Source organism: Amia ocellicauda, chromosome 14, assembly GCF_036373705.1.
Source record: "Amia ocellicauda isolate fAmiCal2 chromosome 14, fAmiCal2.hap1, whole genome shotgun sequence".
NCBI classification, from domain to species: Eukaryota; Metazoa; Chordata; class Actinopteri; order Amiiformes; family Amiidae; genus Amia; species Amia ocellicauda.
The window spans coordinates 9690707-9717626 of NC_089863.1; the positions used below are offsets into that span (position 1 = coordinate 9690707).

Sequence of the window (26920 nt, forward strand, 5' to 3'; positions counted from 1 at the left end):
ACATTAACACTGCACTGAGAGAGAGAGGGTTAATACAGACACACTGACTGAACACTACAGCACATTAACACTGCACTGAGAGAGAGAGGGTTAATACAGACACACTGACTGACTGAACACTACAGCACATTAACACTGCACTGAGAGAGAGAGGGTTAATACAGACACTGACTGAACACTACAGCACATTAACACTGCACTGAGAGAGAGAGGGTTAATACAGACACACTGAACACTACAGCACATTAACACTGCACTGAGAGAGAGAGGGTTAATACAGACACACTGACTGACTGAACACTACAGCACATTAACACTGCACTGAGAGAGAGAGGGTTAATACAGACACTGACTGAACACTACAGCACATTAACACTGCACTGAGAGAGAGAGGGTTAATACAGACACACTGAACACTACAGCACATTAACACTGCACTGAGAGAGAGAGGGTTAATACAGACACACTGACTGGACACTACAGCACATTAACACTGCACTGAGAGAGAGAGGGTTAATACAGACACACTGACTGAACACTACAGCACATTAACACTGCACTGAGAGAGAGAGGGTTAATACACGGTCATTTGTATTTTGTTTTTGGGGGGTTAAGTAGAGTCCTCTCAGCACCAGTCAGCTCTGTGGCGGAGCTGCAAAGACTGACAGATGCACAGACAGATGGGCCATCAGAGAGAGAGAGAGACAGACAGACGGACAGACAGACGGGACTCCAGAATTAAAGACATTTCCTGTTGGAGCTACACTACAGGTGTCAGTGCTGTATCTCTGCAATGCCCCATAATGCCCCACTGCGCTGTACTGTGCAGAGGACTGTCTTTGAAGTGCTATTGTTTTCCTAGTTGTGTATGAGTTTGTGTGTAGTGTTGTGTGCATTTGTAAATAACTGAATAATAATAATAATAATAATAATAATAATAATAATATATTCTGGTCATTTATTAAGTGATGAAGAGTCTGTATTTTGTACAAGCTGAAGTGTGGATGCTGTCAACACACACACAACACATCAAGAAGAAAATGAGATGCACTCACTCAACTTGCAATCCCAATAAATAATAAATATTTATTTAAAGAAAGACATCAATTCCACACTTATGGGCCTTCATCATGGTGAAAAGACACAGAAAACAGCACACTAAACACATTCAACACACAATACACTCAACACAGATAAAAATCACACAAGACACTCAGCACACATACACACACTGTGTGTCATACTGGTTGGTGAAGGGAGATGCGAACAGGGAAATAAAGATACACTGCAGAGATACATGCTGGGACTGTGTGTGTCTCAGTGTGAGTGAGTGTGAGTGTGTGTCACAGAGTGAAGACGTTATTGTGTTAAGTGCTGCAATTAAGGGCAAAGTACAAAGATCAGTGCTGTCTCTGCACTTTCACTTTTCACTTTCACAACAAGAGAGAGAGAGACAGGGAGAGAAAGAGGGAAGGATAGGAGGGTCCTGCTCTTTTAGAAAACCCAAAGCTGTTGATCCTTCAGGACAAGAAGAGCACAGAGGACACACGCTGTGAGTGTTGCATTTAATCTGTACTCATTTTATCAGGGGGACGGTGTCAGTAGAGACAGTAGATGTTGTATTGCAGTGCTGAGTTGTGTTGTGAGTGGCTCTGGCTCCAGTCAGTTAATGACTATTAAAATTAGTGACTTTATTAGCAACTACATAAAGTCCTGTAACAATACAATATGACAGTATACAATACCACAGGACTGTGCAGAATACTGTAGGACAGGGGTTCCCAAACCTGGTTCTGGAGGACCCCTACACTGCTGGTTTTTGTTCCACCAGGTTCTCAATTAGTTAATTGAACCCTTAATTAAACTAATAATTTCCTGAATCAGAGCCTTTTATTTATTTTAAACAGTAGGGATTTTAAGTTAAGTAGAGAAATACATCAAGAAGAACCAACTCAAAACATTTAAATATTTAAAACATCAAATCTAAGCAGATTACTTCAATTAAGGAGAGCTGTAAGTGCTGGTAAGGCATTCATTCTAGACATTGAACTGTTTCTCCACAATAACATCCTGATATCACTTTATAGTCTGTTGTAAAATGACTGGAGCCTCCTGTGTCTGGGGCCTCAGGGATGAGCTGGTGGTTGGGGGGGATCTGAGTTCTGTCAGCTTGGTGGGGGGGCACAGCTATAGACACAGCGCACTGGGAACCACTCTGCTGCTAGGGGTGAAAGGGACGTGGTTTCTGAAAACTAGTTCTAACATTCTGTAACAAATCAATGGGATTTTAGTTTGATTATTTAAAAAACAACTGTTGATTAATGATTAATGATTAATGTTTCATGGCCGTGGCCATTAATTTTGTTTTATGTGTCTGTAGTGTAACAGCCATTCCCTGGCCACCTTCCTCAGGGCCCGGCTAATGATTAACCTGTAGTTTCAGCGGAGATGCAGTTCCTTATCTGCCTGGGTGTGACTCATGTTTGTTAATTTCTCCTACAACAGAAAAAGTGCAATGCAGAGATGCCACAGTGCCCAGCATGCTCAGGGTAAGTGGGCTGATCTGTGGGTGATATTTGGCGCAGTGCAGCGGGTCCATCACTGTGCTGGTGGGGCTGTGCGGTTCAGACAGATGCTGGTATGCATGTCTGGGTCTGGGTGTGTGTGTGTCTCAGCAGAGGACTGAGCACATATGGAGCATGTAGAAAACTGATTTAATTTGTGACTGACCAAAGCAATGCTGCACAGTAAAGTGATTGGACATTACAGCAGTGCCTGCGGGTCTATTCACTCACTACTGGACAAAGAAAGAGTAGTAGTTGCAGTAGTAACAGTAGTAGTAGTAGTAGCTGCAGCAACACTGTTATTAGTAATCTAAGCATTTCGGAAGCTTAGCTAGTTTGCACTTAAAATCCTTACAAACGTGATGCAAACTGTGCTCCTCCGCAGGGCCCAGGGGGAGCCCACAAGCAACAAAGAAGGAGCCATGCAGTGAGGAGACGGCAGCAGGGGTGTCACAGCCCAAGAGGCCCTGCAGCAGAAACATCCATACCAACTGTAAGTCATGAGCACTGTGGCCCCGAGCAGCACAAACACACTGGCTAATAAAGACCATGCCGGGAAAACAGCACATATGTGTCACTGTAGGCATACCGGGTGGTCATGGCAGTGGTAACCAAAATGTCCAAATACAGTCTCTCTCTCTGCCCGGCTTCTTCCCTCTCCTGCTTTCTCCACATCGCCAGTGCTGTTTGCACTCGTGTGTGTCTGTCTGTCTGTCTCACTCTCACACTCACACTCACACTCTGGATCTCCTTTGCTTCACTTCATCCACCTTTTTATATGTCTAAGTCACTAACAGTGGACCTTGGGAACAGGTGTGTCTGGTGGTAGTGTTGGCAGCATGCGATGCCCTATTTGGTGCAGGTGTGTCTGGCAGTGATCGGCTCAATGTAAAAGAATGCACACGTAAATTTTTAATCAATCAACAAACAAGACACAATATCCGTGAATAAAGATAATAATAATGAAAATCATAAACCAAAGACATGATAAATACCCAAAACATATATATATATATATATATATATATATATATAAATTAAATAATTAAGTAATTAGTGATGATAATTGAGCTTTGTCACATCTGTGACACGAATATGAATGTAAAAGTAAGAAACAGCTGTTAGTCTCGTGTTTCTAACCTCCAGCATCAGCCCACAGATAATCTTCCTGGTTAAACTGAGTTTGTATGTGAAAGACCCCTGTGCAACTGGGTATCTGACCTGCTCTTGTTCTCCCTCAGTCTCCTCACACCCTCCGCCTGCGCTGCGGCTGGTGCTGCTGGGGAAGACCGGGGCTGGGAAGAGCGCCTCGGGGAACACCATCCTGGGCAGGAAGGCTTTTCTATCAGAGTGCAGTCCCTGCTCTGTCACACAGAAATGCAAGAAGTGGTCAAAATCAATCTCTAGAACTAGAGTCTCTGTGGTGGACACCCCGGGCCTGTTTGACACGACCCTGCCTATAGACGAAGTGGCCGAGGAGACCGTGAGATGCATCCAGATGTCCTCCCCGGGGCCCCACGCCCTCCTGCTGGTGCTGCAGCTGGGCCGCTACACAGAGGAAGAGAAAACTGCGGTCGGCATCATCCAGCAGATATTTGGAGAGGAGGCCACCAGGTACATGATAGTGCTGTTCACACACGGAGACAAACTGGAAAACACAACCATGGAGAAATTCATCAGCAAAGACCAGGACCTGCAGCAGCTGGTGAAGAGCTGCGGGGGCCGGTTTCACGTCCTGAATAACAAAGATCAGGACGACCGAGGCCAGGTGACCGATCTCATCAGGAAGGTCAGCACCATGGTGCAGGACAATGGGGGCGGCTGCTACAGCAATGAGATATACCAGCAGGCCGAGGAGGCTCTCGTTCACAAGAGCGCAGAGCTAGAGCAGAAATACCTGCAGGATCTAGAGACGAGGCTGCAGGCAGTGGAGGAGAAACACCGGAGGGAAGTAGAAGATTTAAAGCAGAAAATTGAAAATCTGGAAGAACTGAATGAGAAACTGAAAGAACACAGAGAATCAGCAGAGGGAGAGAAAGAGGAGGTTCGGGACCATTTCCGCCAGAAGCTAGAAGAGGCCAGAGAGGATGCAGAGAACACTGCCTTAGAACAGGGACTAGTGAAAAACATGAAGAATATTTTCTCTAAATTATGGGGCAAATAGTTAGACCCTGTAGCTTTCATAAAGGACAATTTGAAAGTATGTAATGGAAGTGTTATTAATTTTCAAGTGCAGAAAAAGTGTTTTTAGTACTTTATTATGTATTTAAAGTCCATGTTTAGTGCCCAGTTTGGCTTATGTGTGTATATGAGGAATATTATATGAAGTGTTTATTTACTTAAAGCTTTGTAGTACAAGGAACACAATAGAACAGAAAAACGTACTGCCTAAGGGGAAAATCCAATAACATAAATTATAGTCGTAGCAGTAGGATATACAATCTTACACTAAATTACACAAGGGTTGCGCTATAATTAGTATAAATTTCATAGGCAAAGTTTACGAAAATATGTTGTTAGTTAAGATGCTAAACCATAATAATATATTCTTGCGCTATCATAACATACTGAGATAATTTATATTTTATGGATATAATCAATACTCAGTGTGCTGTATTTAAATAAATAATTTTCTGGAAACAATGTGAATTAACACTTGTATCGAGTTCCAATGAAAGGAATGTACCTCATCTGGTCATTTTATTATTTATTATTATTAATGGGCAGCACAATGGTGCAGTGGTTGGTGCTGCTGCCTCACAGCTCTGGGGACCTGGATTCCAGCCTTGGATGTCTGTCCAAGAGGGTTTTCTCTGGCTGCTCTGGTTTTCTCCCACATCCCAAAGACAGGCCAGCCAGGGATGATTGGCTATTCTAAATTGCCCTGCACACATGTGAGTGTGTGAGTGTGTGTGTGTAATATCCAGTGGTCAGGGGTTATGGATAATTCATTATTAATTCAATACAAATATGGAGAATGTTTTTTGCAAACATTCACAAGCAATCAAAGTCTGTAATTCAAATCCAGCGTCCAGTTCATACACAAAGTCCATTACTGTAATCACGTATTGGTTTCTCTTTCTCTATCACTCTCCATCTCTCTGCTTCTCCACAACAGGAAACGGATTGTTCCTTGTTTTATCAATGAGCCAGTCATGTCAGGTTTTCCCCCAGCAATTCCCCCCGTAATTCAGTCAGTCAGTGGGGTGTTTCTCCTGAGGGAGTTTGGCAGGGGGCGGCTGATGGGAACTGCAGTTCTGTCAGGGAGGGTGTCTGTTGTTGGCAACCCCTCCTCCCAACCCTTGGCTGCATGGTGCCTCCAGTGAGACATAACAAGGGCGATGCTAAAGAGGATGAGGATACAGAGTGTGCTCAAACTGCCCAGCACTGTGGCCAGCGTCGTATGGAAAATGGCAACCCAGGTGGGGTTAGGGCAGAGAGACAGATAGAGGGAGGCAGGAAGAGTGAGGGAGGAAGGAAGGAAGGGGGATAGAGAATAGGTTACCACAGATAAACCTGATTAATGAGTTGACTGAACACTTTAGTACATTAACACTATACAGAGAGAGAAAGATGGAGAGAGAGGAGGACAAACATACACACTTTACTGAGAGACAGAGAGATGGAGGGAGGGCTTAATTCAGCACACAGACCCCAGGTGTGCAGCAGTGTTGCCTGTGTTGTTCCACCAGCCAGACAGTAGACCCAGTCTGACCCCGACACTCGGACCTGGGACTGGCTTTGCCCGGTACACCTGTGTCTGCAACGAGGAGAGCTTCTGATGAAGAGAGAGCAGGAAAAGGGGAGTAGGGGTGCAGACGAGGTACCGACCGGGGGGGCTGACAGTTTCTCTATAAAGCAAACTGAAATTGAATTGAGAGGGAGAGAGAGAGAACAGGAGAGACTATGAGGTAGAGAGATAAGGATCTTCACCCCTTGGCTCACGGGTTTGTAGATGAGGCAGCCGTCCAGGAACTTGTCTGTGTCACACTGCCCCTTGTGAAGGTGCAGGTAATGACACCCTGACCCACGTTTCACAAATTGGCACACCCCCTATACATTTGGGCACTATCCAAACATGATAGCCAACTCTCCTTTTTCTACCGTCTTTGAGTTGTGCTGTATTGAGTAATTGCAAGGAGTTTCGGTGATGCTTTTCTCCCTATCTATATAATGGAAAACCTGCCTCATTTCATATTCATATTAAAAAACAGTTGCATTTTAGACACGACGCTCTTTCTTAACATATATGCCTTATTTCAATCAACAATGTTTTCACCTGGCCTGACAAGAACGCTTTATCGCCTAAGTGCTGTCACTAGTTGCAGACTTCATGAATATTCATGAACACAAGACCAAGTCAGGCCTGGTTTGGTTGTGATAGACAGGAGACAGAGACTGGCGTAAACTAAAACATAAGTGGAAGGCTTTGGGTTATTAGTATTATTACTATAATTATTTATGTAATTTATATTTACATTTAATTTTTCTAGTTATAGTGGGGCTCATTCCCTGAGTAAACAAGAAGGCATCGGTAGGGGGTGAAGGAGTGGTCTCCCCCTCTTGCTGATAAATGAAAAAATGAAACTAAAATTTAAACAGCTGTTAAACAGGCAATTTTGCTCACTTGTGAGGGAAGGCTCTCATTAAATACAGCAGCAGCAAGAATGAGAAATACTACACCTTCAAAGGTAGTCTAATCCACGAGAAGTCTCGCACCATGTGTTGTGTTGATTGATTCAACTATTGTAAAGGCCTTAATTCAGATTGAATGTTCAAGAAAATCATATCTGTATTTACTTGGAATTGTGGATAATGGTCATATTAGTGGTGTCTAAAATGCATGACAGAAATAAACGTAATTTCTATTAACAAGACTAGCCTACGTTTGAGTTAAAAATATCGCCAAAGTTTGATTTTTAGGTGTGCTATCTCTTACTACTTGGATATGTGACAGAAACATTTTTTTATGTTTTCTATTTGAAAACACTCTTTACTAAAAGATTATAACACTGGATGGTCTGACAATTTTGCCTGTACTGCCTTATTTTAATTTTCTCTCACCTGGCTGTTGAGCTCGGAGAAACACATTTGTAGGCTGTGCAAAAACCTTTCCTGTCCTGCTTCCCTCGGGTTGTTTGTTTTATCACACTACCAATTGTTTTTAAAAAATGTTAATGAAGCGAGAGTAACTTTCATAATGATCCTAATTACAAGAACCCGTCTGATTGTAAAAATAACAAAAGTTATAAAACCATGTGATTGTAAAAATAACACGCTACTTTATAAGCAGTTTCATCTCCTGATTAATGACTTAAAGACTACTAGCAATCCATTACCTTACATCAACACCAGCTCTTCAATAGCAATGTCACAAGGGCAGAGTCCAACATCACCCAGACATAAACTCTGCACTGGAAGCACAACTACGCCACCTAGTGGTTGGGCACAGGCACAAGGACCTGTTGGGAGGTTATTAACTCCCCAAATTAGCCAGTTTTGCACAGGCACCTGCCTCTGAGTTCTCCCTTCCCTTTGGGTTATTTTAGTCAGGGATTCACAAGCCAGGAACACACCATAGAGCACACGGGACAAAAGTACTTTTGCCTAGTTCATTATAGTAATCACAAACTGTCTTTGTAAGCCAGATTTTCTCTTTTGGAGTTTAAAAGACAATGAAAATTTAAAAACAAAGGAAATCTTGCGAGGACTGTTGATCTTCCCAGGCAGCACCAGGAACTAGAATGGGGCAGGCAAATGTTTTCCTAAAGAAAGAAAAAGAGGGATGATGACAGATAAGTCCAGCTTCTGCTTTCGGTCATGTTGGTAATCCCCAAGAAACATCAATGTCTATGGTACAGGACAGCATTAAAAAAAAGCATTAAAATGGCCAAGAAATAAAAATAGAACAAAAATTAACTAAATAAGGTGTTAGAAACAGTCCATTTGTAGCTACAATTGCTGGGAGGAGAATCTCTAATATGTGTGACAGCTGTTAGTCCCCAAAAAATCCACATAGGAAAAAGTAAAATGAAAAGATATAAGTTCCAAAAAAAGGATTTATAAAATGGTTATTGAAGTGCAGAAAGATGCTAAAAGCCAGATGAAAACATGGCTCGTTGAAATAATAACACACATACGTTAAGGTTGTGTGTTGCCAATACATTCTAGCTGAACTGTGTTAAGATACAATAGCTTTTTTGTATAGAAAGCTTTCAATATTAAATGAAGTAGGGTTTCCAGTGTAGGTAGATAAGGACCAAATCCCCATAGGAAACCCATTCGATCCCACAATGCACCGCTGCGGCTGAAACAGAAGTTCCCATGTAAGAGTTCACTGCAGTGGCACCGTGATTACCGACTGATCGCTGTGTACACTGTAAGGTGGTGTGAACGGATTTTTATTTAAATCCTATGTTTGTCCATTGATTACCCACAGGTATATCAATATCAACACAAGCGCCCGTGTTTTTGTTTCTTTGTTTTGTAACTTAAACATGTGCACTGTTGCACTTGTAGCAGATTCCGAGCACTGCACATGTATTGGAGCAGCAAAAGGATTAGACTTCAAACCGACTTAAAAAGTAGTTTCCTTTCATTTCAAACACAGAATATATTGCACTCAAGTTGTAAATAGCAGCAGATGTAAATGATCTAAACAGCAAATGTATAATTCAGTCAAATTCCAGAATACATTTCCTTTAAAATCCTTAATAACAGAACATTGAAAACAAATAGCCAACTTTAAAAAATAATCTCCAAAAGCAACACAAGAAAAAATAAATACTGCAAACAAATGTGAAACGTTCAAATAACTCCACTGACGCGCACTGAAAATAATATAAATAATATTAATCTCAAAGATACAATTAATTTAAAACATTCAGGAGGATGTTTTTGACAACTCTTAAAGGGGCAGATGTGTCCAGCGACATGGAAACAGCAGCGGCGCGGACAGATGTTGCAACAACAAGTGAAACATGTGGAGCAGACACGTTCACCAGCGGGACAGAGACAGACCGCCACCCCCTGAAGTTCAATAAGGGGCATTATTTATAGACCATTAACTCAAATGTTCCAAAAGACACTTAGAACAGGGGATGTGCCAACTGACTGGAAGACAGCAAATGTCAAACCAATCCACAAGAAAGGGGACAAAACTGAGCCAGGAAATTACAGACCAATCAGTCTCACCTGCATCACCTGTAAAATGTTGGAAAAAATGATTAGACAGAAAATAGAGGAGCATCTTAATGAAAACCATATTCTTGGAGATAGTCAACATGGGTTTAGACGAGGCAGATCATGTCTTACTAATTTATTGGAGTTCTTTGAACATGCAAGATACGCACAAAGTGTTTTGGGAATTCTTGTATTCCAGCAGCAGTTAGGTTCTATAATGAACATTTAAGGTGATATTGTCGCTATTGTTTTGCATGTATGTGGATTGCACTTGGTAATGCACTTCATGATGATTACTTTTTAATTGAAGTGTCTTTATGTTGTTCGAATGTCTGTTTTTTTTAATGTTATTTTGGGCCAACTTATTTTCCAATTTAGGAATATTAAAGATGATTTGATTTGATTATGTTTGATAGTTTGACAAGGGCAGGATTAACAAGGGTCAGGAGACCCAGCGTGCTCAGACTACCCAACATTGCAGCCAGCGTCGATCAGGACACACTGGCCCTGGAGGAATCGGGTCTCGGTGGAGTAAGGGGTCACGGGCAGGCTGGTGGAGAACTGGGTACTGAGAGAGAGAGAGGGAGAGGGGGAGTGAGAAGAGGTTAACACAGATACACTGACTGACTGACAGACTGGACACTACAGCACACTAACAACATACTCAGCTCCCCTTTACTTCCGTCTTGCTATTTGTGGGATTGCAAGGACACCGTGCTTGTCTCCTTATCTATATATTGGAAAACCTGCCTCACTTCATAATCCAAAATCATCTCTTTTAAAAACAATGTATGTATTTGTGTATGGATTAAAAACAAGAGAATATTCATGAGCACACATCAAAACTGGTTCGGATTTGACAGACAGGAAACAGAGATTGGCGGCATATAAAAACATAGATCATGTGGGTTATTAGTATTATGCCTATGAATGTAATTTATCATGAATGCATAATATCAGTAATACTAATGTCTGTTCCTTTATTATTATTATTATTATTATTATTATTATTATTATTATTATTATTATTATTATTATTATTTATTAAGTAAAATGTACAGAATATCATCCTGCAGAAAACAAAAAAGTATTTGTTTTATTTGTATTATTATTATTTAATGATTTCTTAGCAGACACAATTAAATACAGAACACCTTCATGGCCTTAACATTAATACTTCTACTACTACATACAGTGATAATAATGAAAATAAGTATTATAATCCACACGATATCTCTTATTTCTGAATCGCCGCCAATCTCTGCCCTTGCGCAACACGAACAGGCCACGCCCACTTCCCCATTCCACCGACCGGCTCTGTGCTCATGAATATTCATGAGCGGGACACCGGAGACGGCACTTACACATAAAGCGCTGTTGTCTTTCCCGGTAAAACATGGCTCGTTGGGATAATAAGTCGTACATGTTCAGGGCGGGTCGCCTCTAATGCAAACCAGGTGCACCGTGTTAAAAAATGCAACTGTTTTCAAAGAGATGCCTTGTAATATGAAACGAGGCAGGGTGTCCATTGCGGTGCCTTGAATAGAGAGGGCTCAATCCCACAATGCACCGCCGCGCCTACAACGGAAGTTCCCCAGTGAAATTGGCGGGGTTCTCCACCGAGGTATCGCGATTACCGAGTGCGCACGGTTTCAACTTTTAACGCGTTTTCATTAGATTTGTGTATGATAAATGATAAGTGTATCCATCAGTTACCCACTAGTATTTTTGTATTTCTCCACCAGCTAATTGCTGCTAAACATCTGCATTTCGTGGCGCTGGAAACATGCCGAACAGCAGACACCTTTACCAGCGGGACAGGGACCTCTTCCCCCCGGCCAGGCGAATCAATTCAGCCGTCTGGGCGTATTTCGGATATGTGAAAAACGACCAGGGCACCGTTGTTGAGGACGGGAAACCAGTCTGCAAATTGTGCAGGATCCAGGTGTCGGCTATAAGTGGGAACACGTCCAACATGTTCGCCCACCTCCGAGTCCATCACCCGTCCCACCACAAAAAAGCCCTGGTATGTTCAGCCTTGCATGCACTTCACCACGTTTTATATGCAAAATACAGTTTGGTATCAACCTGAAATGCAACTGCAAAGTAAGTGGACGAGGAGCACGTTTAGTACGTAATAGTACATTAAGAGGTGATCTGAAACCTTGCAAGGCTAGTGGCTGTTTAACATTATTTAATAAAGCTGTGTCATGTGATCTCAACTAAAATGGCGAAGTCTGCAGTATTGTGTGGAAACTGTTTTGTTTGGAGGTAGTTTTATTCTATAACCAATTTAATGTAGATTATTCTTATATTCTTTAATATAAATCACTTGTGGCATGTTTTCACCCCCTCATCATATTGTAATCAGTCATTCAGGTTTAATGTGAATCTTCATAACCTTTATGGAGTGGAACATACAGTATGCATGGTGATTAAATACCTGAACAAAATCATATTTTGATAGTGAATTGTATTGTATGCAGATCTAGAGAATGCCTGCATTGTCTTTATTTAAAAGAGAAACAGTGTAACATCATTATTCATACCTGCAACATTCCCACCTAGCTGTTCCGTTTAACTCGGATACTGTAGTCACTTAAGTATGCAGTTAGTCTATGTTGCAGTTTACAGTATAGTATTGTGAACCGAAAATACACTTATAGCACGCTTTTCATTTGGACTTTACAATAGCCAGAGCTGCTTTGGTCTGGGGGGCAGCGGGGGTGTTACAGTTTTAGCTACCGTCACTAATTCATCTTTCTCGTCTGTGTTATTCCAACAGCAGACAAAGGATGCGCTGGACCCAAGACGACACACCGCCCAGCATACCCAGCGTAAGTGGACTGATCTGTGGGTGACAAGGTGTCTTGGGGTTGAATCCCGGCAGGGGGGACTGGGCACATATGCAGACCTTCCTCCAGGACAAGAATCTGACCTGTCTGGAACAGCAAGCTGCCTGTGAGGCCTATTCCCTCACTACTGGGCAAAGAGGGGGTAGGAGAATAGTAGTAGCTGCAGCAGTAGTAATAGTTATAGTAGCTGCAGTGTGGAGTAGTGGTCAGGGCTCTGAAGAGGAGGGTTATGGGTTCAGTCCCAGGTGGGGAACACTACTGCTGTACCCTTGAGTGAGGTGCTATACCTAGATTGCTCCAGTAAAAACCTAGCTGTATAAACGGGTAATTATATATACCAATAATGTGATATATTGTAACAATTGTAAGTCCTCCTGGATATGGGTATCTTCTACGAAGCATAATACCAGCAGCAATCATAATTATACACTATTATTTCATGCACAATCTAAGCATTTTATTAATTTGCACTTAAAATTATTACAAATATTATGACACTCCAGTTGGAGCCAACATACAGAGTAGCACCATATAACACCAATGTGAAGTTTGGACATCCAAGGGACAAACTCTTTGCTCCTCCAGCACCTGGCGAACTCGGAGAAGGTCTGCAGCTCCAGCTTCACACTGTGGAGTAAATATGTCTGTGTGTCTGAACCCCATAACCCACCTGTCTGTGCTGTGCTCCTCTGCAGCCGTCAGACCGAGCCTACGAGTCATAAAGACGGAGCCGTGCAGTGAGGAGGAGGCAGAGGGGCTGTCAGAGCCCAAGAGACCCTGCAGCAGAGACATCCATACCAGCTGTAAGTCATGACCACTGTGGCCCCGAGCCGCACGAACACACTGGCTAATAAAGACCAATGCTGTGTTTACATGGAGCCTAATATTCCGTTAACAATATGTCTAATAGCTTAATGAAATGCCTTCATAAAAACACCTGAATGGGAACAGACTAATCACATTGAGCTCATTCCGAATGAATTTTCGATCTGAATGAAGGGGTGGTGTAGACCTTTGATAATCTATTCAATAGAAGAATATTAGTGTCTGATAGCCATGTAAACGCTTTAATCAATTACTTTCTCGATTGGAAACTTTTTTTTCGGCGCATGTCCATTAATTTGACTTGAAAATGATCTTGCTCTTATCCAGTGATCTCTTGTCGCTGCGGGAGGTATGGGCATCGAGCTAATCATTTGAATCAAATTGCCTTTGCGGTGCACTAATTCTTTTTTTCATCTTGTAATGTTCAACAAGTGCACAAGGAGTGTTTGGAGCCAAGGCAGTTGATTTTGGTACCGTGTACAGCACGCAATACATAGTACCACTACCATGGGCAAGAATAGCATGAGCTTTCTTTTGTAATACTAACCTTAACGCTAAAGTTGGCCTACGCGTGTGCAAAAATGTATTCCGATTACATGCCATGTATATATAAACAAATACCTCCAAAGGATTGCCTTATATTAGTGTACATATAAACGGTTCATTCAGAAATCTTAAGCCATAAGGAATTCATTCAGATTGTTAAAATTCTCTACATGTAAACATAACCACTGCAGGCATAATTAATATCAGTGGGAAAGTAAGAAACAGCTGAAGATTGCGATGATGTGACCTGCTGCATGTGTAAGTCTTGTGCTTCTAACCTCCGGCATCAGCACACAGACAGTCTACTTGGATAAACTGAGTTTTTATTTGCTCTCCCAATTCAGCAGACCCTCTCACAGACTCTTCGGATCCTCCCTCAGTCTCCTCAGACCCTCCCTCAGTCTCCTCGGCCTCGGACCCTCCCTCAGTCGCCTCAGACCCTCCGCCTGCGCTGCGGCTGGTGCTGCTGGGGAAGACCGGGGCCGGGAAGAGCGCCTCGGGGAACACCATCCTGGGCAGGAAGGCTTTTCTCTCCGAGTGCAAACCCTGCTCCGTCACACAGCAAAGCATGAAGTGGAATATCATGATCTGCAGAAAAAGCGTCTCAGTGGTGGACACCCCGGGCCTGTTTGACACGACCCTGCCTATAGACACCGTGGCCGAGGAGACCGTGAGATGCATCCAGTTGTCCTCCCCGGGGCCCCACGTCCTCCTGCTGGTGCTGCAGCTGGGCCGCTACACAGAGGAAGAGAGAAGGGCGGTCAGCATCATCCAGCAGATATTCGGAGAGGAGGCCACCAGGTACATGATAGTGCTGTTCACAGGCGGAGACCAGCTGGAGAACACAACCATTGAGCAGTTTATCGGCGCAGACCAGGACCTGCAGCAGCTGGTGAGGTGCTGTGGGGGCCGGTTTCACGTCCTCAATAACAAAGATCAGGACGACCGAGGCCAGGTGACCGATCTCATCAGGAAGATCACCACCATGGTGCAGGACAACGGGGGCGGCTGCTACACCAGTGAGATGTACCAGCAGGCCGAGGAGGCTCTCGTTCACAAAAGCGTGGAGCTGCAGCGCAGATACCAGGAGAATCTGGAGAAAAGGCTGCAGCAAGCAGAGGAGAGACACAAGAGCGAAGTGAGAGAGTTACAGCAGAAGATTGCAAGAATGCAGGAACTGGATCAACTCATGAACGAGGAGAAGCAGGAGATTCAGAATCATTTCCAGCAGAAACTGGAAGCGGCAAGAGAGGAGGCAGAGAGCAGCACTGTACTGGGGGGACTGCTCACTATGGTGAGGGAGGTTTTCTCTCAGTTTTGGGGGAGATAGATACAGCCTGTAGTGCTCTTACAGTGACATATGCAGAGATTGATATTACAGATAAATACTTACTTGATGAAATTACTTAGGGCTCAGAGGGAGGAACGGGACAGGTGATGTTTGTTTATAAAAGCAAATGTTTGGTGGCCAGTGTTGCTTATGTTTGTATATGAAGAAGTCAGGTGTATTACACTGTATAACAAATAAAACTCTTTCAAGGAATGATTTTAAATTGTGTTTATTTACTTCTAGGTCTTCAGTACAAGCACTGCAGCAATACTGACAGGGTCTGATCGTTATAAGTATAATAATAATATGATGGACAGGGAGAGAGAGATTGTCCTCTGTAATCGGTAAGCCTGATTTATGCATCTGCGTCTCTGCGAACATGCAGGGGCGTCTGCCAAAACAGTTGTACGTACCGTTAACATAGGGGGCAGTGTCGCGTTAACTACATCAGAATCTACAGAAAATGAAGAAGAAACACAGAAACGGAAATCTGTTTTCTATGGTGCACCGTTTGTGTCGAGAGTACGAAAGCACAAATGAATCACAAATTAACAAAATGAGGGAAATTATTTATAGGCCGCTAAGTCAAATATTCCAAATGACACTTAGAACAGGGGATGTTCCAACTGACTGGAAAACAGCAAATGTCACACCAATCCACAAGAAAGAGGACAAAACTGAGCCAGGAAATTATACCCCAATCAGTCTCACCTGCATCATTAGATTACATTATTTGTCATTTATCTGACACTCTTATCCAGTGTACCCATTTATACAGCTGGGCATTTTACTGGAGCAATATAAGTGAAGTACCTTGCTCAAGAGCACTGCCCCACCTGGGATTTGAACCCACAACCTTCCAGTTATAAGCGAGGTTGTTAGTGGAGTTCCACAGGGATCAGTACTAGGGCCTTTGCTTTTTCTAATCTATATTAATGATCTGGACTCTGGGATAGTTAGCAAACTTGTCAAATTTGCAGATGATACTAAAATAGGTGGCTCAGCAGATACAATCACGGCAGCACAGGCTATTCAAAGGGACTCAAAGGGAATATTCAGTTGTGGGCCGACTCCTGGCAGATGAAATTCAATGTGGACAAGTGCAAGGTAATACATGCAGGTAACAAAAATGTCCACTATAATTACACTATGGGAGGAACAGAACTAGATTAAGTAACGCATGAGAAAGACCTAGGAGTCTATGTGGACTCCTCACTTTCTCCATCCACACAATGTGTGGAAGCAATAGCAGAATGTTAGGGTCTTCAAAATCATGAAGGGCATCGACCACATCAAACCAGAGGAGCTTTTCCAGATCAGCAGGGACACACGCACCCGGGACACAAATGGAAATTGGGCTTCAAGGCATTCAAGACATAAAACAGGAGACACTTCTTCACACAGAGAGGCGTCACAATCTGAACAAACTCCCCAGCGATGTGGCTGAAGCTGAAAATTTGTGAACATTTACAAATAGACTGGATAGGATCCTTGGATCACTCGGTTATTAATGGACACCAAACGAGCACCATGGAGTGAATGGTCTCTCGTTTGTACACTTTCTTATGTTCTAATTTCAACCATGAAATGAAATGCAACTTTTACATTTTATACACAACGTATTTTTCCTTACATCATTTAGTGGACATAATGCATACGCGGGTGTTCATTCAGACCACGGAAGGCAAAGTAAATTTTACTATTCATTCACAAAATTGCTAAACACGATAAACGTATTTTGTAGGACAAAATAGGAGAGACCAGGGCTGGTTGTCACACTTTTTACTCAATCTTATATTTATCTGGCTTATATTTATTCTATTACTGGGTGTGAGCCACAGCTAAACCTACAGACACTGGGCGTAAGGCAGGATTACATTCTGGACAGGACTGTGACAGGACAGTGCTAACCACCACGCCACCGTGCCACCCATTTATTGAACATACAAGACATTTTTGAGTGTTAGGGCTACAGCTTAAATGGGAGGGTGATTTTGCCTCTGGGCTAGTTGCCTCTGCTTTGGGCGGTGGTGTTTTAAGAAGCTGGTAAACCAATCTGAGCTGGCTTGATCTTTATCTGTCTATGACTGGAAGGCAAGTTTCTGTACTTCTTTTGGGTAATACCAAAATAAATATCAGACACCTTAGATATGTATTCCACTAGCTGTCTCTCCATCTCAAAAGGAATGATCTGTCTTTTCTTAATGTATCCAAATTACGCTCTGCTTCCCTGCATGTCCAACACTGATCTTTTTGCACTATCGGTATGCGAAAACCAGCCCCAAATTTCATGTGACAACTTGCCTCAAACAGACTGTTATGCTAACTTTATGCTGACTACCTGATGTGTGTTTCATATGTGTGTGTGCATGAAAAGTTAAAATAATTTCCTAAACGGCCCCTCATAGTAGAAGATGAGAAAACAAAACTGTACATTAATTTCAAAATTTAATTTGGTCCAATACCTACTGACAGGACAGTGGCAATTGATGGTCTTTTTTTGTCAGTTTTGAACTTTGTTAAATCCAACAACTTTTATTTAAGTAATGGGCAGTATACAAATCAAATGTTTTAATTTAGATGGGCTATGAGAGACTTCTGAAGTGGTTTAATATTGTTACGCTTGCGGGGGGTTCCCAAGGAGTCGACCCAACTCATCATTGCATCATGGGATTTTGGCAGGGGGGCAATTGGCTGGAGCTGCGGTTCTGTCAGGGTGTCTGTTGTCGGTGCCCCCCGCTTCCCACTCCCCCGCTGCATGAACTCTGACCCTGGCGGAGTGGTGCTTCCAGTGAGAGAGAGCGAGGGCGGCGCTAACAAGGGTGAGGAGACAGAGCGCGCTCAGACTGCCCAGCACTGCAGCCAGCGTCGCCCGGGACACAGTGGCCCTGGAGGAATCAGGGGTCATGGTGGAGTTAGAGGTCCCGGGCAGGATGGTGAAGAACTGGGTACTGAGAGAGACAGAGGGAGAGAGAGGGTTAATACAGACACACTGAACACTACAGCACATTAACACTGCACTGAGAGAGAGAGGGTTAATACAGACACACTGACTGGACACTACAGCACATTAACACTGCACTGAGAGAGAGAGGGTTAATACAGACACACTGACTGACTGAACACTACAGCACATTAACACTGCACTGAGAGAGAGAGGGTTAATACAGACACACTGACTGAACACTACAGCACATTAACACTGCACTGAGAGAGAGAGGGTTAATACAGACACACTGACTGAACACTACAGCACATTAACACTGCACTGAGAGAGAGAGGGTTAATACAGACACACTGACTGAACACTACAGCACATTAACACTGCACTGAGAGAGAGAGGGTTAATACAGACACACTGACTGACTGAACACTACAGCACATTAACACTGCACTGAGAGAGAGAGGGTTAATACAGACACACTGAACACTACAGCACATTAACACTGCACTGAGAGAGAGGGTTAATACAGACACACTGACTGACTGAACACTACAGCACATTAACACTGCACTGAGAGTGAGGGTTAATACAGACACACTGACTGGACACTACAGCACATTAACACTGCACTGAGAGAGAGAGGGTTAATACAGACACACTGGCTGACTGAACACTACAGCACATTAACACTGCACTGAGAGAGAGAGGGTTAATACAGACACTGACTGAACACTACAGCACATTAACACTGCACTGAGAGAGAGAGGGTTAATACAGACACACTGACTGGACACTACAGCACATTAACACTGCACTGAGAGAGAGAGGGTTAATACAGACACACTGACTGAACACTACAGCACATTAACTGCACTGAGAGAGAGGGTTAATACAGACACACTGACTGGACACTACAGCACATTAACACTGCACTGAGAGAGAGAGGGTTAATACAGACACACTGACTGAACACTACAGCACATTAACACTGCACTGAGAGAGAGGGTTAATACAGACACACTGACTGAACACTACAGCACATTAACACTGCACTGAGAGAGAGGGTTAATACAGACACACTGACTGAACACTACAGCACATTAACACTGCACTGAGAGAGAGAGGGTTAATACAGACACACTGACTGAACACTACAGCACATTAACACTGACCTGAGAGAGAGGGTTAATACAGACACACTGACTGAACACTACAGCACATTAACACTGCACTGAGAGAGAGAGGGTTAATACAGACACACTGACTGAACACTACAGCACATTAACACTGCACTGAGAGAGAGAGGGTTAATACAGACACACTGACTGAACACTACAGCACATTAACACTGCACTGAGAGAGAGAGGGTTAATACAGACACACTGACTGACTGAACACTACAGCACATTAACACTGCACTGAGAGAGAGGACAGAGGAATTGATACAGATGTTGATTTACCTGTCACTGGGCATGGGGGCAGTCCACTGCAGTGTGACACTGGGACTGGCAGGGGCTTGGTCTGACTGATGACATAATCTCCTATCAGGACAGAACACTACTCCACTGTACCCTGGGACCTGAGAGAGGGAGAGAGAGAGAGTTGTGGGGTGAAGGGGGTTAATGCAGATACACTGAGTGACATAGAGTGGACACTACTGCAAATGTACTGAGATACAGAGGGAGGGAGAGAGGGTTTAATTCAGCACATAGAGACCCCAGGTGTGTAGCAGTGTTACCTGTGTGGTTCCGCCGGCCGCACAGTCGACCCAGTCTGACCCCAACACTCGGACCTGGTACCGGTTTGGCCCGGTACACCTGTGTCTGTAACACTGACCTGCTACTGCATTGACTGTCACGGAGATGTTCTGACAGAGAGAGAGAGTTAATACAGACATACTGACTGAGTAACTGGACACACCTAACACACACACACACACACATCAGCAGAGACAGGCAGACCTACCTCTCTCCTCAGACTGGAGAAGAAGCAGCGGCTGTCGGAGTGATAGATCTCCCCGCTCCACTCCTCCACTACACTCCCTCCCTTCCAGCACTCGCTCTGCAGAGAGGGGGAGTGAGAGAGGGAGAGGGATGCTATCAGTTAAGCAAGAGTTTGAGAAATAGAGGAGTGAGAGAAAGAACACAGGAGGGGTAATTTAGAGACCGTGGGAGAGAGAGAGGGAGGAGAAAAAAGCTGTCACTTTGCTCGTGCCAATAAATAAAAATGAAATTGAGTTGAGAGAGAGATAGTGAGGTAGAGTGAAGGAGAAAGAGAGAGAGGGATCCTCACCCCTTGGCTAAGTGGTTTGTAAATGCGGCAGCCATTCAGAAACTCGTCTGTGTCACACTGCCCCTTGTGGAGGTGCAGGTAATGACACCCTGACCCACTGAGAGAGAGAAAGAGAGAGAGAGAGAGAGAGAGAGAGAGATTTCTATATTAACACTCAGACACTGAACACTCTGACTGACTGACTGATTATCATAATAACAGTAATATAACAACAATAAAAATACTTACCTGCCAGTGCAGAAGAATTTGGAAGAATTGTCATGACAGGTGGACAGTGACCCAAACAGGCTCCCCTGACCTACAACACGCAAATTATACACAGTATTCACACAGCACACGCTTCCAATATGCCACTGTCATGCAGTCAGTGTGTCAGTCAGAAAGTGTGTCAGGTATCGGTCAGTCAGTCAGTGTGTCAGTCAGTCAGTCAGTCAGTGTGTCAGTCAATCAGTCAGTCAGTTGCTCCTCTCACCATTGCCCCACTCCAGAGTTTGGCCGGTACTGGTGTTGACTCGGTACCAGCCTGTGTCCTGCAGGGCGGCGAGGGTGATCGGGTCGAGCCGCACAGTCCCCTCCGGGCCCAGCGCCGCCGTCATTACTGAGCCCAACAGAACACGGGTCTCCCAGTGAGAGGACACGGCACCACCCTGACACACACAGAGTCACAACAGACACTCATGTTAAAACAAAGTGTCAGTGTGTTCAGCGTGTGTTCAATGTGTGCTCAGTGTGTGTTCAGTGTGTTACCTGGTCCTCCAGTGGGGCTCCCTGCTCTGCCCCGGGGGTGTTGAGGTGAGTGTTGAGGGCAGAAATTACCGCAGGGGTGTAGACCCTTGATTGCCCCGTCTCGTCGGTGTTCACCACCCGCCCCCTCAGCGCGCAGCCCCCCACGTCTGCACAGCAACGACACAGCAGCACAATCAGCACACGACAACAGAGCACCACACAACACACAACACAGCAGCACACTACAACACACTTCAACACACAACATAGAAGTACTATCAGCAATAGTAAAAGCAGTAGTAGAGCAGTATTAACAGAAGTAGTAGAGCCGTAGTAAGAGCAATATTAAGAGCAGTAGTGAGAGTCATAGTAGAGCAGTATTAAGAGCAATAGTAAGAGAAGAAGTAAGCAGTAGAAAGAGCAGGAGTAAGAGTGCTGTACCAGTATGGAAAGTGCAGTCCCTCCAGCTTCTGTACAGCTGACTGGAGAAGCCCAGAGTGTGGATAACCTCATGCAGCAATGTCTGAAACACAAACAACACCGCACTGCTACACAACACAACATAACATAACAAACTACAACACAACATATCACATAATTGATCATCAGTCTCTCTCTCTGTACCAGTACAATGGTGCTGTGTGTGTAACGGGGGTCCGTAAGTCTGTCTCTGCAGATCACCACCACGCCTGCCACTGGCCGGCCCATCGCGTCCGACTGACACTGCGCTGCGTACGCCACCACACTGGACTGAGAGAGAGAGAGAGAGAAAGAGAGGGGGAGAGAGAGAGAGAGAGGCGAGGGATTAATACAGACACATATACAACCAATTCTCTACCGAACAGAGTGTGATCTTATAAATACAGCGTGATCACAATTTTAACACCAACTCACTGTGTGACTAACAGACAAATAACAATACCAGTCTGACCTGGGCTCTGCACTTGTCAGTGTTGTCGGTGTGGAGGTACAACAGGAAGTCAGTGTCAGGAAGTCCCGCCCCCTGGGGTCGCAGGAGGGTCATGGAGGCAGAGTCAGGGTCAAGGTAAACCGCACAACCCGCCAGGTGATCGTCCGGGATCTATAGATAATAGACAGCGATAATCAGTACCCATTAAACTATAACAACAACAAAAATGACACTCCAGGGAGAGAGAGAGAGCGCCCCCTCACTCTGTACAGGCCTAGCAGGGGAACTGCAGCTCACTGGAATAGTAGTAGTAGTAGTAGTAGTAGTAGTAGTAGTAGTAGTAGTAGTTAGACTCACAGTGATGTCAAGACAGGTCTCTGTTCTGTAGTTCTCATTGGCTCGACCACACCTGAGGGAGAGGGAGAGAGAGAGAGAGAGAGGGAGTTACAACAGACTGAATGACAGGACATTAACACCACAATGAGAAGAAGAGAGACAGACAATGAGAAAAAGACAGGGAGACACACACAGACAGACAGTCGGACACACAGATGCACAGACAGACACACTGACCTGTTGTAGTTGGCTGCACTGCTGTTCCTCCAGGTGTATCTGCAGTAGCTGCCAATGTCTCTGCTGAGCAACAGCCTGCCCTGCACCCTACTCACTGTGGACACACACACACTGTTACACACACACTGTTACACACTGTTACACACACACACTGTTACACACACACTGTTACACACTGTTACACACACACACTGTTACACACACACTGTTACATACACACACACACACACACACACACACACTGTTACACACACACACACTGTTACACACACACACACACACACACTGTTACACACACACTGTTACACACTGTTACACACACACTGTTACACACACACACTGTTACACACACTGTTACACACACACTGTTACATACACACACACACACACTGTTACACACACACACACTGTTACACACACACTGTTACATACACACACACACACACTGTTACACACACACACACTGTTACACACACACTTACACACACACACACACTGTTACACACAATGTTACACACACACACACACACTGTTACACACACACTGTTACATACACACACACACACTGTTACACACAATGTTACACACACACACACACTGTTACACACACTGTTACACACACTGTTACACACAATGTTACACACACACACTGTTACACACACTGTTACACACACACACACTGTTACACACACACACACACACTGTTACACACACTGTTACACACACACAGACCTGACAGTGTGTGTGACAGACAGACAGACAGACAGACAGACAGACCTGACAGTGTGTGTGAGAGACAGACAGACAGACAGACAGACAGACCTACCTGACAATGTTGAGACAGACAGACAGACCTGACAGTGTGCGAGACAGACAGACCTGACAGTGTTGAGACAGACAGACACACAGACCTGACAGTGTGCGAGACAAACAGACAGACAGACCTGACAGTGTGAGAAACAGACAGACAGACAGACAGGCAGACCTGACAGTGTGTGAGACAGACACACAGACCTGACAGTGTGTGAGACAGACACACAGACCTGACATTGTGCGAGACAGACAGACAGACAGACCTAACAGTGTGTGAGACAGACACACAGACCTGACAGTGTGTGAGACAGACAGACAGACAGACAGACAGACAGACAGACCTGACAGTGTGCCAGACAGACAGACAGACCTGACAGTGCGCGTGTCAGCGTGCTCAGAGCCTCAGCGAGGGCGGGCTCCAGTCTCTGTCTCTCCTGTGTAGACAGGGCCGGGCTCTCCGAGGGGGTCCATGGTCGGATCCTGATTGGCAGCACAGGGGGCCTATCAGAGCTCAGAGGGGGTGGGGCCGAATGGCGGGGATCCCGTCGATGGGCCGGGATCGGGGCTGCAGTGGGCGGGGCTTGCCAAAGAAGGGATTGACGTGCTGGGGACGGGGTTTGGAGAGTCGTTACAGTAGGTGAGACATGCATGTGAGGGGCCGTGTCTCTGATGCGCGGGGGCATGGTTATGGGTTCTGTCCCTGGGGGCGGGGACACCACCCTGACTGTCGACTGGACTTCGTCAAAGATGCACCTCCCCCGGCTCTCTGGGAGCCGCAGCAGCAGCAGCCACAGTAACAGCCGTGGCATCAGGGGGGTGATGGTGTGGGCAGGGATGAGGTCAGAGGTCATCTCCCTAGCAACAGCATGCTCTGGGTATTTCAGCCTCCACTACAGACCAACACAAGATCATGAAAAATAACATAAACAAAACATACAAACACAAACAGAACAGCAGTAACGAGATAACCGGCCTCAATTCATCTCACAATGACACAGCAGAACGTGCACATACAACTGTCTCACAAAGCATGTTCAAATCATCAGTGCTTAACATGAAATCACAGAGTGGCTGCAAACACTGAGTTAGACACACAGACACATCCAGAGACGTGCACACAGTGCTGTACTGTACCTTGGGAGTTCAGTGAGGTGATCAGTCTGTGTCCCAGCGAGCTGCAGGCATGGACAACTGTACCCCCTCCCTCTGTCTCTCTCTGTCTGTGTCTTTCCGTCTCTCTTTTTTTTTCTGTGTACCTTAGTCTGTCTCCATTTCCGTTTCTCCCTGTCTGTGTATCTGTTTCTGTCCCTCCCCCTTTCTCTCCTTCCCTCTCTCTTTCTCTCTCTGTCATGCAGGTGAGACTGTGGCAGCAGAGGTCTGATTGCAGTCAGTGCTGAGAATTCGATCCTCCAGAGAGTCAGAGCACATTCCTACACAGCCCAGTACACATACTCCCCCGCTCTCCCTCCCCATCCCAGGTATTTAATTAAATCTCTCCATCTCTCCTTTTCTACTTATCCTCCCTTCGCTCTCTCAGTGCAGTGTTAATGTGCTGTAGTGTCCAGTCAGTGTGTCTGTATTAACCCTCTCTCTCTCAGTGCAGTGTTAATGTGCTGTAGTGTTCAGTGTGTCTGTATTAACCCTCTCTCTCTCAGTGCAGTGTTAATGTGCTGTAGTGTTCAGTCAGTGTGTCTGTATTAACCGTCTCTCTCTCAGTGCAGTGTTAATGTGCTGTAGTGTTCAGTGTGTCTGTATTAACCCTCTCTCTCAGTGCAGTGTTAATGTGCTGTAGTGTTCAGTCAGTGTGTCTGTATTAACCCTCTCTCTCTCAGTGCAGTGTTAATGTGCTGTAGTGTTCAGTCAGTGTGTCTGTATTAACCCTCTCTCTCTCAGTGCAGTGTTAATGTGCTGTAGTGTTCAGTCAGTGTGTCTGTATTAACCCTCTCTCTCTCAGTGCAGTGTTAATGTGCTGTAGTGTTCAGTCAGTGTGTCTGTATTAACCCTCTCTCTCTCAGTGCAGTGTTAATGTGCTGTAGTGTTCAGTGTGTCTGTATTAACCCTCTCTCTCAGTGCAGTGTTAATGTGCTGTAGTGTTCAGTGTGTCTGTATTAACCCTCTCTCTCTCAGTGCAGTGTTAATGTGCTGTAGTGTTCAGTCAGTGTGTCTGTATTAACCCTCTCTCTCTCTCAGTGCAGTGTTAATGTGCTGTAGTGTTCAGTCAGTGTGTCTGTATTAACCCTCTCTCTCTCAGTGCAGTGTTAATGTGCTGTAGTGTCCAGTCAGTGTGTCTGTATTAACCCTCTCTCTCAGTGCAGTGTTAATGTGCTGTAGTGTTCAGTGTGTCTGTATTAACCCTCTCTCTCTCAGTGCAGTGTTAATGTGCTGTAGTGTTCAGTCAGTATGTCTGTATTAACCCTCTCTCTCAGTGCAGTGTTAATGTGCTGTAGTGTTCAGTCAGTGTGTCTGTATTAACCCTCTCTCTCTCAGTGCAGTGTTAATGTGCTGTAGTGTCCAGTCAGTCAGTGTGTCTGTATTAACCCTCTCTCTCAGTGCAGTGTTAATGTGCTGTAGTGTTCAGTGTGTCTGTATTAACCCTCTCTCTCTCAGTGCAGTGTTAATGTGCTGTAGTGTTCAGTGTGTCTGTATTAACCCTCTCTCTCTCAGTGCAGTGTTAATGTGCTGTAGTGTTCAGTCAGTGTGTCTGTATTAACCGTCTCTCTCTCAGTACAGTGTTAATGTGCTGTAGTGTTCAGTCAGTGTGTCTGTATTAACCCTCTCTCTCTCAGTGCATTGTTAATGTGCTGTAGTGTTCAGTCAGTCAGTGTCTGTATTAACCCTCTCTCTCTCAGTGCAGTGTTAATGTGCTGTAGTGTTCAGTCAGTGTGTCTGTATTAACCCTCTCTCTCTCAGTGCAGTGTTAATGTGCTGTAGTGTTCAGTCAGTCAGTGTGTCTGTATTAACCCTCTCTCTCTCTCAGTGCAGTGTTAATGTGCTGTAGTGTTCAGTCAGTGTGTCTGTATTAACCCTCTCTCTCTCAGTGCAGTGTTAATGTGCTGTAGTGTTCAGTCAGTCAGTGTCTGTATTAACCCTCTCTCTCTCAGTGCAGTGTTAATGTGCTGTAGTGTTCAGTCAGTCAGTGTGTCTGTATTAACCCTCTCTCTCTCAGTGCAGTGTTAATGTGCTGTAGTGTTCAGTGTGTCTGTATTAACCCTCTCTCTCTCAGTGCAGTGTTAATGTGCTGTAGTGTTCAGTCAGTGTGTCTGTATTAACCCTCTCTCTCTCAGTGCAGTGTTAATGTGCTGTAGTGTCCAGTCAGTGTGTCTGTATTAACCCTCTCTCTCTCAGTGCAGTGTTAATGTG

General features: G+C 44.6%; 2 protein-coding genes and 1 long non-coding RNA gene across 3 annotated transcripts in view; 2 read left to right on the forward strand and 1 right to left on the reverse strand.

Moving 5' to 3' along the window:
• Positions 1–1441: 1441 nt before the first annotated feature.
• On the forward strand, positions 1442–15515 carry LOC136768115 (GTPase IMAP family member 8). The gene is made up of 8 exons (XM_066722168.1): positions 1442–1552; positions 2506–2549; positions 2950–3057; positions 3806–4720; positions 11516–11772; positions 12532–12583; positions 13297–13404; positions 14317–15515. The coding sequence occupies exons 2-8, from the start codon at positions 2516–2518 to the stop codon at positions 15300–15302; spliced, it is 2460 nt and encodes an 819-aa protein (XP_066578265.1). The 5' UTR covers positions 1442–1552; positions 2506–2515; the 3' UTR covers positions 15303–15515.
• Positions 15516–24936, reverse strand: cirop (ciliated left-right organizer metallopeptidase). The gene is made up of 15 exons (XM_066722942.1): positions 24695–24936; positions 23931–24450; positions 22748–22841; positions 22532–22583; positions 22196–22345; positions 21889–22014; positions 21706–21787; positions 21286–21431; positions 21011–21185; positions 20767–20836; positions 20539–20635; positions 20212–20307; positions 19985–20113; positions 19707–19825; positions 15516–18253 (listed from the first exon to the last, which is right to left on the reverse strand). Exons 2-15 carry the CDS (start codon positions 24409–24411, stop codon positions 17968–17970), a joined length of 2103 nt encoding a protein of 700 aa, XP_066579039.1. The 5' UTR covers positions 24412–24450; positions 24695–24936; the 3' UTR covers positions 15516–17967.
• Positions 18999–26920, forward strand: part of LOC136768664 (uncharacterized) — a 142777-nt gene continuing 134855 nt past the window's right edge. Inside the window, exons 1-2 of the long non-coding RNA XR_010822008.1 lie at positions 18999–19074; positions 19131–19192. This is a non-coding gene — a long non-coding RNA (uncharacterized LOC136768664). The remainder of the gene's footprint in view (positions 19075–19130; positions 19193–26920) is intronic.

Bases quoted from the DNA above. Each gene is read 5' to 3' on its own strand.
- cirop (XM_066722942.1), bottom strand. From the start codon at position 24,411: ATGACCTCTGACCTCATCCCTGCCCACACCATCACCCCCCTGATGCCA. The intron at 21,186-21,285 runs GTAACACACTGA...TGTGTGTGTCAG, and splicing joins GAGCCCCACTGGAGGACCAG to GGTGGTGCCGTGTCCTCTCA. The intron at 20,636-20,766 runs GTAAGTATTTTT...TCTCTCTCTCAG, and splicing joins AAATTCTTCTGCACTGGCAG to TGGGTCAGGGTGTCATTACC.
- LOC136768115 (XM_066722168.1), top strand. From the start codon at position 2,516: ATGCAGAGATGCCACAGTGCCCAGCATGCTCAGG. The intron at 4,721-11,515 runs GCAAATAGTTAG...AAACATCTGCAT, and splicing joins TATTTTCTCTAAATTATGGG to TTCGTGGCGCTGGAAACATG. The intron at 12,584-13,296 runs GTAAGTGGACTG...GCTCCTCTGCAG, and splicing joins CACCGCCCAGCATACCCAGC to CCGTCAGACCGAGCCTACGA.